This window comes from Apis dorsata, unplaced genomic scaffold (assembly GCF_000469605.1).
Source record: "Apis dorsata unplaced genomic scaffold, Apis dorsata 1.3 scaffold_157, whole genome shotgun sequence".
Taxonomy (NCBI): Eukaryota; Metazoa; Arthropoda; class Insecta; order Hymenoptera; family Apidae; genus Apis; species Apis dorsata.
Window position 1 is genome coordinate 219351 of NW_006263447.1, and position 13474 is coordinate 232824.

Consider the following 13474-nt stretch of genomic DNA (forward strand, 5'->3'; position numbering starts at 1 on the left):
ACTTCTTGATGTTATGAAATTTTTTGTTGTTGAAATTTACGAATTCTGTATTTTTTTTTTTTGGAAAGAATTAGAAAGGTAATGAAATTATCATAAAACTTGAACTCTAGTTTCCTCTTCTTTCTGCGTGCTGCGTTTAATTAATTATTTTATCTCTTATCTACAACTTTCATTATTGCAGAATAGAAATTCTTCTTTGATTAAATTGTTAACCAGATGGGGAACTTGGAATTCTGTTATTTGGAATAAGACCTCGCCATTTCAAAAATAACAATCTTCGAAAGAACATTTACATTCAAATCCTTTTGAATCTTTGTTCACAAACTTGATGTCAACTTAAACATTCGTAAATTATTTTCACGTGGAAACGTTCGCAACGTCGTCCCTCGATCTAACTTTCGATCTTCCGCATCGCGAATTTTAATTAATTAATTAATCGAAAATAAATCGTCGACAATTTTCAAAATATCCATCAAGTTTTCGACACACGCGTATATATAATTTTTAATCAAGATCAATTTTAAATCATTTCCATAACTACGCTATGCGTGGAAAGTTTTTGGGTTTATCGTTTTATTTATTATGCGAGCATAGCGAAAGACGAAAGGTGGTAAATAACGAAAGTTATTTCAATGTAGGGGGGCCGTAAAAACGTGAAAGGGATGCGAGTGAAAGGGGGTTGACTCCGAGCCGGAGTTAGCGAATGATCCATTTTTCTTCACTTCGCGGATTTATGGCGCATTTACGTGGCCGAGACTTTTCGAATAAATCCACCCTGCCGGGGATGATAATGGAGAACCGTGGACCATCCCGTGGAAACAATGTAAAAGCCCGGTAAAATCTTGTAAACAGAATTTCTGAAATTTCCTCGAATTACCAAATTATAGGAAACTCGCAGAAATATTCGAATCCGTGCGATTTTGTTTTAACATCGAAGGGGGAATGTTGCAGGAATTTTAATTATTTAAAGAGAATCGCTACCGATTCCAGTGAAATCCAGTGGTTCCTTGAAATTTCCTTATAACAAAATTTCTTTATAACTAAATTATATCCTTAAAAAAGATTATTCAAAAATGTTCCGTAAAAATTACCAAAAATTTTACAAAATCAAGGAACAAACGTTGCTCGACCTCGAAACTATCCTGAATTCAAAAATTCCTAATAATCGAGCCATCTCGAATTTATTAAATCGCACAGAGGGAGGGGTTAAAGATAAATCTCGGCTATTTTCTCGGAGGAGGGGAAAGCGCTTCATTTACCTTTGAATTATTCCGCCGTCGAAACGCTTGCTCAGCGTCGCTCCCTCTTTCCTCCTCGCGCTTTAAGGATTTTCCACGATCGACGTTTCCACCAACACCGGAATAATTCACGCATCTCAACCGCCAACTTCCTGCAGGATTACAATTTCCTGGACGATCCCCCGTATCCTCTTACCTCTCGCCAACCTCCTCGATCTTTATTCCCCTCCCAATTCTCAACCATCGTGGGATACGATGACCGTCTCCTCTCCTCAGTGGGGGAGGGGAAGCTCCTCGATCAGGTGATCGTGTATCTGCCGTGAATTCTAGACTCGTCTTAAATTCAATTGAATTCGTTGCACGAGAAATAGGATTAACGTGAACTGGATATCGGAGAGGGGTGGATAAAAGAGACGTTGAGGAGGAGTTGAGTTGCATTGTTTCTTTTTGCAAGCGAGAATTTTTTTAATGAACTTTTATCTTTCAACATGTGCGCTTTTGCTAGCTGGATATTTTCAGTTTTATTCTTTTCGTGTTTTGCACGGTGGATTGAAATTTGTTGGAATTTGTGCAATTTCAATTATGTTTCTTTGTTGTTCCACACGCTTCTCGCGTTTCATCTATTCGTATTGTACAATGTGTTACTGATAATTATAAGCATGATCGATATCTAATGGCGTTTAGACTTATCTTTAAAATTTTTCGTCGTGGAGAATATTTTATCGTGAATTTAATGCAATTGCTCAAAGATTAGATCATATATCCTTCAATTTCTGTAATAAAAATCGAATTCAATTTTTTGATAATATCAATATTAAATAAAATATAATTCATTCATACGTTGTCAATTAAAATTCTTCAACGATCGATATTGACATTGACATCCCGCTTCGATTATTTCGATCTTCAAACAGAATCGCACGGTTTAATTTTCTAATTTAACAAGGAACGATCGCCTCATCTTTTCGAAACATTCAATCCATTCACCGTTGGAAATAAGAGGAGAGTATAAATGCCCGAGAGATCTCGAATGTGGAACGTATCACGAGGGACCATGCACAATATATGTATCCTCTTTCGTTTTATCATCCCTCGTTTGTTTCACCCCGCGAACAAGCATCTAACGTCTTCTTGCATTCCAGGAAGATGCGGCCACGGGTCTCCCTGCGAGCAGCTCTGCTACGAGCTTCACGATGGGATGTACGAGTGCGATTGCAAGGACGGGTACATCCTTCATAAAAATGGATACAGCTGCGCCGGTGAGTTCACCTTTTTATAAACCCATGCCACACGAATCTTTCTTCGATTCGTCGAATCCTCCGTGAAATTGCTTCCAAGTGAAACTTGGATTTCAAAATCTGTAAAAAATGTGCAGCTCTCTAAATTGATTAAGTTCTGCGAATTTGTAAATATTTCATTTTATTTTTTTTTTAGAAATGTTGATTAGAGATAATCGGTTTCTTTTTTTCTTAAAATATTCAATTATTCTCTAAAGTCGAACGAAAATTTTGAGATTACGAGTGATAATTCAACAGGTAGAATAAAACTTCGTTTTTATTATACATCTTGATGAAAAATTGAAATCAACGAATAATTCCTCTTTCCTCTACTTTAGAATCATTTCTAAAAAAAAAAAAATAAAATGAAATATTCACAACGATTCGCAGAACTTAATCAATTATGGAGAGCTTCACCTTACAGATTTTGTATCCCATCCACGCCTCGAAATCTTACGCGATAAGCATCGTCATCCGGGAAAAAATTCCGTCATCCGAGCGAAAATCCTTCGAGCGACACGTAATCAGTGCTCGCGTGCCTTCACACTTCAGACTTCGCATCCAAGAAAATTCGCGTCGCGACGCGAGGATGGATTTTTTCCCGTATCAAGAGTCTCTCGACACCAGGGGACGGGGAGTAATAAGAGTATCGGGGAGAAAAGGGTCCATGAGTTGGGGCGGGAGTTCCGTTAGGGCGCGATAAACGCACGATTCGACGTTCAATTTGATCGCGAGCCCTCAGTCGTCTCGAGACGCTCGGCTCGTGTTCCAGCTTTTTTTTCCTCCGGCTTATCCCAGGAATTGAATCCTCGACAAAATCGTAGACAAAATCGAATCGTGTTCCTCCAGAGTCTTAGTCGAATCTCTTGTAAACGATGATTTTTTCCCGCGTATATATAAATTCCTTCTCTATTATCGATGGAGAAATTTTCGAAGCTATTATCGATCGTTGTACACGTTTTTTTAAAAAGAATTCGTGCACTATTCCAAGTATTCTTCGTGTTTCAATTGTTATAAATTTTTCGAATAATTCGGGTAACGAAGTTTTCGCGCTGCCAACTTTTCAAAGATCTTTCGTTCGTTTCAGAATCGCTTTCAGAAACTTCTGAATTCTTATACTAAAAATCTAATGAATTTTTTCGCGTCGCAAAGTTTTATATATTGTTATATTTCACTCTCTTCCGTTCGAAAGTTTGAATTTTTATGAATTTCAGAAGAAGAATTGCGAATCTAATGAGGTTTTCGTGTTCGCGAAGTTTGTTTCAAGAAGGAAAGAAAAATGTTTGTACGATAAAATTGCGAACACAGAGAAAATATTTTTATATTTATTTGTTTGAAGAATGGACGCACGAACAATGAACGCGTTAAAGTTCTAAAGAGATATACGAGCGAAGAGTATCTCGTACCGCGCTATAGCTTGTTCCACGTGGACGTGTTTTTCGCCGGTGCAGAAGAAATTTAATGAAATGGGCGAAACGTGGAAATATCAAATTAAAAGTCGGTTTAATTAATGTAGTTTTAAAACGAGTTCTTCCCACCCCGTACAACCGTTGCTTCGTCATAATTCGTTGTTCCCTTTGTGTATCAAAATGAACGTACCATCGATGTAAAAAATCTCTCCTGAAGAATATTCCTGATTTTCTAAAGATCCCTGTTATTTTCATATTTTCAATTCATCCAATTTAACTCAGTTACCTTATCGAAACGAGACATAATTATATATATTGAATTTGTAGATCACAATGTATTACATACCAATTTTTTCTTTTATTAAAATTGCAAGAAATAAAATTAATTTTAGGTATTATTTTCTCAATGATTCGAAATATTCAAGTTTTAATGCTCTCACGTTATAAAAAATACTTCCAATTGAAAAAAAATTAATGAAAATTTGAGATTTCCATCGAAATTATTTCGTGGAAAAAATTTTTTAATGAAATCAAAATACGTAAATTTCCTTGTAAAATAAATACCTTCACGAATATTTCTGCTATAGACGTATATAATACAGTAATATTCTACAAAAAAAGTGATTTCTATTTAACGAAAGCAAATTCCCGAAATTGTAAAATTATTGATTCGGGCAGAACAATTTTCAATCGCCGATTATTCATCGATTCCCGAGCGCAACGAAAAACGTTTAACATGACGATGAAGGGTAGAAATGTCTTCTCGGCAAAACCAGTTGAAAGCACGTACTTCATAAACGTGCTGCAATAATTCACTCGTCTCGTCTCGTCGCGTTCCGTTTTGGTCAGGCTGCAACAAGAAAATTGCGGGGGTGAAGTTGCTTGGTTATTATTAATAATGAAAACTCGACTGTTCCAATCTTGTTGTCCAGGAACGATCCTTTCTCTCAAAGAAAATCGGAAATAAAGCTCGATCGAGAATCATTGTTTCGAAACAGGGAAAATTATGTAACGTTGTATGATGAAAAACTGACAAGATTTCGCGCAGCATAAGTCAATATCGTTTGATTTAATCTAACTTCTATTTAGTCTAACGAATTTGCTTTGGATAGAGTTACTTTGGATAAATTTACTTAATAGGATCAAGTCTGTTCGTAGCCCCTGAGATTCGTTGTTCGAAGGGTTTAATATTTAATTCCTTGTGTTCTTCAAGAGAATTTTATAAAGAATTCGATTAGGAACAGGTATTTACCATTTTTGGGTATTCAATTATTTACTATTATCTTTTTGAAGTAGATTCGCTCCAATGGTACTCGATCGTTGGTGATCTTGAAGAATTACCTTTTAGGATAAAATATTAAAAATTTTCGAGAGTTAATTATTTAAAGTTGTTTACCACAGCAGTCAAGTACCCCCGTTTCGAACGAACTGTTGGAATATTATATTCCCGATATTTTATGTATATCGTGTATTTCCCGTCACATTTAAATTTTCCATAAATGCATAAAAATCCCCGGCAGACATGTACGCACAATTTCCAACGGCGCAATTTCAATATTCTCCCTCTATTTACCAAAATGTATATACAAATATATGGCGGTGATATAGAGAAGAAAACGCGAATCAAAAGCGGGGGAGGGAGGGGAGGGGGAAAGCAGGCTCGTTCGCGCGTAAATTGTGCACCGACGTGACACCAACCACGCCGTTTTGCAACCGTTTCAAAGATCAGGGAGCGTGCACTGTTGCGAACGTCGTTGATGCGGCTCTCGTCGGGCTGGCCGCAACTCGGCGGAAGTAGTTACACCCCGATGGCCCTGAGGAGAGAAGCGTGAGAGGAGAAGCGTGGTCGTCGGCCAGATCCTTGATGGAAAGGTCTGGTGCTCGTTCGAATCGAAAACGAACCGCACAAGTTCGAGGCGGGTTCAACAGTTTGGAAATAAGTAACCGAGTTTCTGCCAAAGCCTGGATTGGATAATGTTTTCCCCGTTTCAAAAACTGTGTGCGCACGAAGACTGTGATGCATTGCGAGAAATATTGATTGTATAACGGCGATTGGAGAGTTGTCGAGATTGTTCGAAAGGATGGATTTAGAGATTGAAATTATGTAGGGAAGTTTGAGGGAGAAACTTTTTCCGTGTCAGATGTTTTTACATATGTATGAATGTGCCGACATTTGTTTATGCAAATTCGTCAATTTGTGAATACGGGGGAAAAGAAAATAAGGGGGATGCGCATAGAAATTTGTCTTGTTTTCTAAACTGCGAATATTTTGCATATTTTCATATCCACAAATGTAACGAATTAAAAAATAATGAAATGTTTTCGCTCCAATAACGAAACTTTCGAATATAGTCTGCTAACATTCTACTTTCTTTCCACTTATACCTTTACGCGTATTCATCCAGTTATTATTCCAAAAAAAGAAGAAAGAAATGATTTGAAATTTGACTTTCTCTTCCAACGTCGTTCCAACTCTCACAAGTATCGAATACATCAATCTCCACGAACGTTTCCGAAATTTACTTCCCTTTCTGCCTGTCATCCCTTCGAAAATTCCCTCGACTATCCCCTAGCTCGTCAGTGAAAACTCGTCACACGACGAGGAGCATTCCATCCGGTGGTGGAAAGATGGATCGCGTTTGTTGTAGACGAGCGAAAAAAGGATAAAAGAGAGAGAGAGAAAAGGCATTCGAATCTGTCTTGTGCGGGGGTGGAGAACTCGAGCGTCAAGCTTCTGACAAGGGATCGCCTCGGTTGTATGCATGTATAATACGTGTGCACACGCGAACGACCCCTTTTGCCCGCAAATCGACTCCGTTTTGCACGTTCATCGCGCCACGCTGGCCGGCATTCAAATAACTGTGCATCAGGCTGCTTACACGCCGATACGGGACGCCATTGAAACTTACACGGCGCGGAAAGATTATCGGAGAATCGTTTGTTCCGCGAGACGGGGCGCAATTTCATGGGCGAAAGTGACGATCGACTCCCTTCGAAGTGTTAAATATTAGATCTAGGAATTATTTTTTTGTCACTTGTGTATTGGTTTATTTTTCTCTTTTTATCGATGAATAGGGGAGATAAGTGAGTATCATTCGAGGAATTAATTAAGGGAGGCGATTTGAAAATAGTTTTACCCTTCTGTTTCTTTCAATGATTTTCCAATATTTTTAATTTTGTTTCGATAATTGTCAATATATAAATGCTCGTTTCTGAACGTTTGTTTTTGAAACTTGGAGAAAAGTAGAGGGGTAATAATGAATGAAAAGAATTTTGGATAATCTGCGGTTTAAAAATTTGAAAACTTGGAAATATAAGTCGAATACGTGTGCAAAAATACGAAATGCGAATGGAGTTACTTACGTTGTTTAGGATAGTTTCAGCTTTACATTAAGTACTTTTATTTCGTTTCTAATTCTTCCTTTTTTTCTTTTTAATGTCATAAATATCCATAATGAAGCGAGTTTGTCGCAGAAACCAAGCCAAGATGAGACTGTATATACATAATCAATCATAATACAATGAAAAAATTATTTTATATTCTCTGACTTATCTTTTCTTGTAAAATCATCCCCTAAAGTATAGTTGTGGTATATAATTCAGTAATTTGAATATCTCTTCTACTATAGGTAGCTTGTGAGACGAAGATACAGAGATCACGTAACCCTATATGCATTAATCCATTCAAAAGTTCAAAAATTCTATTCAAATATTCTACTCGGAATAATAGCACCCTCGTTGACCTGTTTTTTTTTTTCACGTAAAATCATCCTTTTTGAACGATATTTCGTTCCAGTCACGAATTTGAATTTTTCATATCAGTATTCTATGGAACGTTCATCTCGAAGAGAATAATTTGAATATTTTGAAAAGAAATTAGAAATTAGAAATTTTATCATTCGAAGAAAATGTTATTTAAAAAAATATACGTTTGAAAATCAATCATATATATTCGATTAATTCTGAATGTACGTAGAAATTATAATATCCATAATATTAGCCAAGTTTAAATTCTGAAATAAATTATATTTAATTTTCTTGAATATTCCATATTCCATATTACAAATAATTTTATTATCCTTGTTTCTCGGCTTACATTAAACTATTCCAAGTATTCCTATTTATATTATATTATATTATATATGAATTATTGAATAGCTAATTATGCAAAAGTCTCTTCCATCGTCGCATTCAATTCCTTTCCAAATAAAACGTCCCGCTTCCCCCACTTTTCCAACACATTTAATTCCCTCCTTAATAAAATAATCTATCTTCCCCGTTCGCAACTCAAAAGAGACAATTCCACGTCACAAAATACCATCATTCTTTGAAACGCTTCTCTATCCAACAATTTTCTCTTTCTCAACGTAACGTAATTCCACACAAAACACCATCATCATTCTCGAAAACACTTCCAATTTTTTTCTTCCACATTTTCTAATGGAAACAGTCGTTTCTCGATGCAATCCTTCAGAATCAAACGTTTGTTCTAAATGGTTCTAAGCGGCGTATTAACGATTCGATTAATCCAGACGATTTGAGGCTGGAAAAATGATGAATATACAAGCACGACACCTGCTAATGAGTGCACGTTGTCCCGACGACGACGCAGTCCCATGCAAGGCCACTTGACGCCAGTCGAAACGCATACAATGCACTTGATCCATGGGTATATATATATTCTTTTTTCTCCATTTTTCCTCTCTTATTCCTCATTCCTGTTCTTTCATTTAACGGTCCTGTTGGACCTCTATCGTGTCATTAATGTATAATCCTAAGGGATGGAACAGGATATTTTTAGTCGACACAAGGAGCTTGAGACTATATGGATGAAAAGGGTGAATTAAAGGGTTGTAAATTCATAGGGCAACGAGAAATTCGTTTAAGGAGACTCTGTTTGAACGTTGCTTGGGACGAATTGAAGAATTGTTGTTGAGATTTTGAATATAAAATTTTTGAACTTTATGAAGAATGATATGGAGTAGGTTGATTTTTTCAGGTATTTGAGGTTTTTGAGTGGGTTGAAACTAGAAATTCTTTATATTTCGAACGTTATTCGGGCTGATTTTTAAATTTTCAAATTTGAATGAGGTCCAGAGGGGAGAATGTAAGAAAATGGAGGAAATTCATAGTTCGAAACGCCTGTAATGCAAAATTAAATTTTGGTAGAAAAATTTATGTACTTTTTCCAAGCAAACATTAAGACACGTTTCCATACGAAAGGTTGGAAATTCATAATGAAATTGCCTGGATGTTCGAGTTAGTGAAGTTGCGAAGCTTAAAAAGCACGACAAATGAGAACATTTTTAATTTCGAAAGATTGCGTGTAAAATTGAATTTTAGAATAGAAAAACCTTCCTGCTTTTTTCACTCGATTCAAAATTTTTTTCATCGATAAATCCTTTCTAAAAAAATTTCAATTAAATCTCAAAATTAATCTATCTCAAATACAAATATATTTCCTTTCATAAAAATGATTGAAATAAAAATTAGAAAAATCATATAGATAAACAAATTCTTACGTTTTATCTTCATTTCGAAACAATTATTATTCGTCATCCTTCGCGAACAGAATCGTCATAATAATATTTTCCACGTAAAAACCCGTCAAACTTGTTTTCACTTCTCGTAACACGTCTGCCATTTCTATTCTTCTTTTGTACCATGAATTGTTTGCGTAAGAAGTCTCCAACGAATGAATAAACTTTGTTCAATAATCGAACAAAAGAATCTTGACGGATGTATCAGTTTTCTCGAGCGAGTATCGTATGGAATATTGGAAAGGAAGCTGGAGCGAAAAACTGGCGAGAAAGGGGTGAGAAATTTATTTACTCGATACCATCTGCATTCGTGATAATCCAAATTCTCGTGAAACTTTCTTGTAACGCTTTTTATATAATATACTGCAAGCATTTTTTTTTTATTTGCCGAATAATTATGCGTTTGAAAATTGAGAAGATTTTAGATAAGTTAGAGTTGAGATAATTTTAAATTAAATTTTTGATCTCTTTTATTTTTGAGGAAAGAGAGATAATCTTCAAGTTTTTCTTAAATTTTCTGAATTATTTATTATAGTAGTGTTTATCATGTGATAATATTATTTTGCTTAAAACATTTTATCTTTAAAATATTTCCAAATCCATTTTTTCATTCGCCGATAATCATTCGTTACATTTAGATTATTAGATTTAAAATTTTGTACAATACAAACCGAGAAATTCTACGTATTAACAATCTTCTCGTGAATCTCGTGAATCGATTTCATTTTTTTTTTAATTCGCTTTATGCCCAATCCGATCCGATACGAACTTGTCAACGAGAAGCCGTTCGTTGAAAGTTATAGCAGAGCCTGGCCGCCCGATAAAATTACAGAATTTCAACTCGGAGAAGGCTCTTCTGTTGCGTCTTCCTTCGTCGATTTCGAATCTGAGCCAGCCTAGATTCAATTTCATCGAATCCTCGTAGAATTTCGTTTCGATAACGTCCCTTCTATATATTGGAATCCAAAATAATACGACGAATCTCTTCGAGGCAGGCTCTTGATAGCTCCTTAATGGAAACACGGATCCCGTTAAATGGCTACTGTATGACAATGATGAGTCTGAATTAATATTATTCTCGATTTCCTCCAAGTTTGTTCCACGATTAAACACTGCCTTCCGTTCATTTTGTCTGCTGTTAACTGTAGGGAAATGCAAGCAACGATAACGTTTTTATAATGAAACGATCCATCCAATAATATGCTGAATATAATTAATTATGCGCGATATATTGTTTATACATTATTTGGAAAATGTTGTTTTTGTACGTGTAATTGAAAGATTCAGGAACGAATTTCTTTTCTTGCGTTCAATTTTTCGTGATTCGATAAAATATAAACGAAAGCTTTTTCGTTTCATTTGATTCGAATTTATAATAAATATAAAGAAAATTTATTCTAAATTAAATTGATAATTAATGATTATTATTACTTTAACGAAACGTTCTTTGCACAACAGAAAATGATTAATCTTTGAAATTCTTCACCTTTTCTTTAACCAATCGAACACTGTCCCATCAAGTAATCGATTATTATTAATGTTTCGATAACCACTTCGATTCATTCGTTCGTTCCATATTCACGAGGAAAGGTATCGATAGATTTCCCTCAAGTGAAATTTCGATCCGTGGAAACAAGGAGCTTCCCATGAATCGATCCAGATTAAACTACACCCAACGAAATTATTGGATTCGTAACCGTGCTGGCTTCCGTTTCCTGGATACTGTTGCAAAATTATGCCCATGGGTTGCCGGTGATAAAGAGGCCGGATCGTATCCTGCCTCGGATCGAACATGCCTCTCGGCTTAACGGTTAAATTACTATCTCTCGAGGTGGTATGGTATACACGCATAAACGATTACGATTCCTATTGGGGATGAAGAAGCTGGTGACAAAAAATTAATGATCCTTTTTTGTCGAGCAAATTTGCCTCGTTGATTGGATTAATTTTTCTTTAGAAAGAAGAATGTGAAAGCAAATGTTCTCTGTTCGTGTTTCGTAGGTTTGCTCCAATTTGTTTGAAGGTTGGAAGGATGGTTATCATAGAGTTGACGCTTCCTTCTTAGTTTATTGTTCAGGAAAAAATAGAAATCGATCTTTTTTGAACTTGTTGATCGAAATTTTTCTTCTTCTTTTCCTGGAAAATATAAGAGTTAGTTAGGGGAATTGAATTGTTTTAATTAATTAAAATTTAGAGAATTGGATTCTGAGAAGATATTAAGTTTGTGTATTATTATAATTTCGTATTCTCTAGATCAAATAAAGGATGTTTGAACATAATTAGGGAAGTTATATCGTTCCATTAACTTGAGATTTTCCCTGTAGAATTTAGTATTTTACATATTAATTTCATTTAATTTCATTAAATTACTTTCCAATATAAGAACAATTTGAAAAAAATATTTACTTGTCAATTTATAAAAGAAAGTTTCACAGAAATTAAACTCGTTGAAAGCCCAAGTCACCCTTAAATTTGCGACCAGAATGAATTGTGATCAGGATTAATGGAACGAGTTTCGACGAAACTTTCTTCAAACCTCATTCACACACACCCAACACTTCTGATCATCCAAACATTTGAAAACAACAATTTTCAAAGTTGAAATAGAATCCGATCAAACTGAATCAGACATCGGGTATTTAATTAACAGAAAAAGGTTCTGTTGCTTTAATTAGTATTCCAAATGCCGACGGCGATAAGTTTGATCCAGTAGCTTCAACGAACGCCATTATACACACACACACACACATACACACCTCCTCTTTGATGTTCGATCTCACGTTTCACAAGCGTGCCCTCTCGTTTTTTCAATCGATCCTCCTCTTATTTTGTCTGGCCCCTTTCCACCTTCGCTTCATTTACCCTGACCTTCGACCCGGGACTCGATTAGTGGTTCATTAATCCTTCCATATCGCGACTTCTACGCGGATTCCTACCCCCTATCCCCTCCCCTCTACCTCCTGTTTGCACCTTTGTCCGTGGCACGCGACGGCGTAATTAATTTTTCACCCTCCCCTCCTCCTCCTCCTCCTCTTCCTCCCCCTCCTCCTTTTCCTCCGGCTCCTTTCGTCCGAACTGATGAAATTTTAATTGAAAGTCCAGCCGGAGGAGGAAACGGAAGTTCCCATCCATTGGCGTGTTGCGTTTTTATCCCTCGTTTTCTGGAAACGAAAATTTTGTTGGAGGATTGTATGAGGGGAGGGTATGGGGCGCGTCGTTTGATCTTGGCCATGGTTAGGTTTTAATTAATATTCTATGTACCTCGATGCTGAACGTATTTTCTCTCTCTATCTTTCTCTATTTTTAGAGTGCTTTGTCGCTTTTGTTGTCGAAATTGAAAATTGAGGCTTGGAGATTAGTTCATTGGCCGCGGGAGGCGTGAGAAAATTGGCTTTAGAATGAGTTTGAATATAAATGGAATGTGTGTGTGCAATCTGGAAAAGAAAAATGTGTTTTAGTTTAATTAAGGGATGGACGTAAGTCTTTCGATAAGTGGATGCTTTGGACGATGCAATGAAAGTGAAGTTCGAGGAAGAAGAAATCGGGAAAAGTTTCATCTACTGATGAAGAAAATGTGTATATTTGAATCGAATATATAGAAAATCGTAGGGAATAAAGGGAAGGAATGGACAATTTCGAGAAACGATAATTTTTTTTTTTTTTTTATTTCCTCTCTCATGGGTTGCTTATATCGATCGTTCGACAGTTGCCTTTCCTCGACGACAGGCAATATCGATAAAAGACAATCGTACATAGAGCGTAAAATGTTTCTGGTTGAGAGTGGAAAAATAAATGTTTCGCAGCGAAGTTATTTGGGATACAGTTTTGTAGCAATGCGTTGATTGATTTCAGAGTTTCGAGAATTGTGAATTGAAGCGTTTGCTGAAATTCGAGAATGAAGTGCTACAAAACGAAATACAGTGTATTTGATATATATAACGGAATCTGCAATGTGAAGCAATTCGAACGTGTTAGCGTGTGTTTTTCAAAAAAAAAAAAAAAAAAAAAAA

General features: G+C 36.0%; 1 protein-coding gene across 6 annotated transcripts in view; it reads left to right on the top strand.

Moving 5' to 3' along the window:
* LOC102674737 (pikachurin) overlaps positions 1–13474 on the top strand; it is a 187890-nt gene that overhangs the window by 50569 nt on the left and 123847 nt on the right. For all 6 annotated transcript variants that reach the window (XR_421428.2, XR_421429.2, XR_004150133.1 and 3 more), the window contains one exon: positions 2381–2497. Coding sequence is in view for 2 of the 6 variants with exons in the window: in XM_006613585.2 (XP_006613648.1) it covers positions 2381–2497 (117 nt within the window). In the remaining 4 variants the exon portion in view is untranslated. The remainder of the gene's footprint in view (positions 1–2380; positions 2498–13474) is intronic.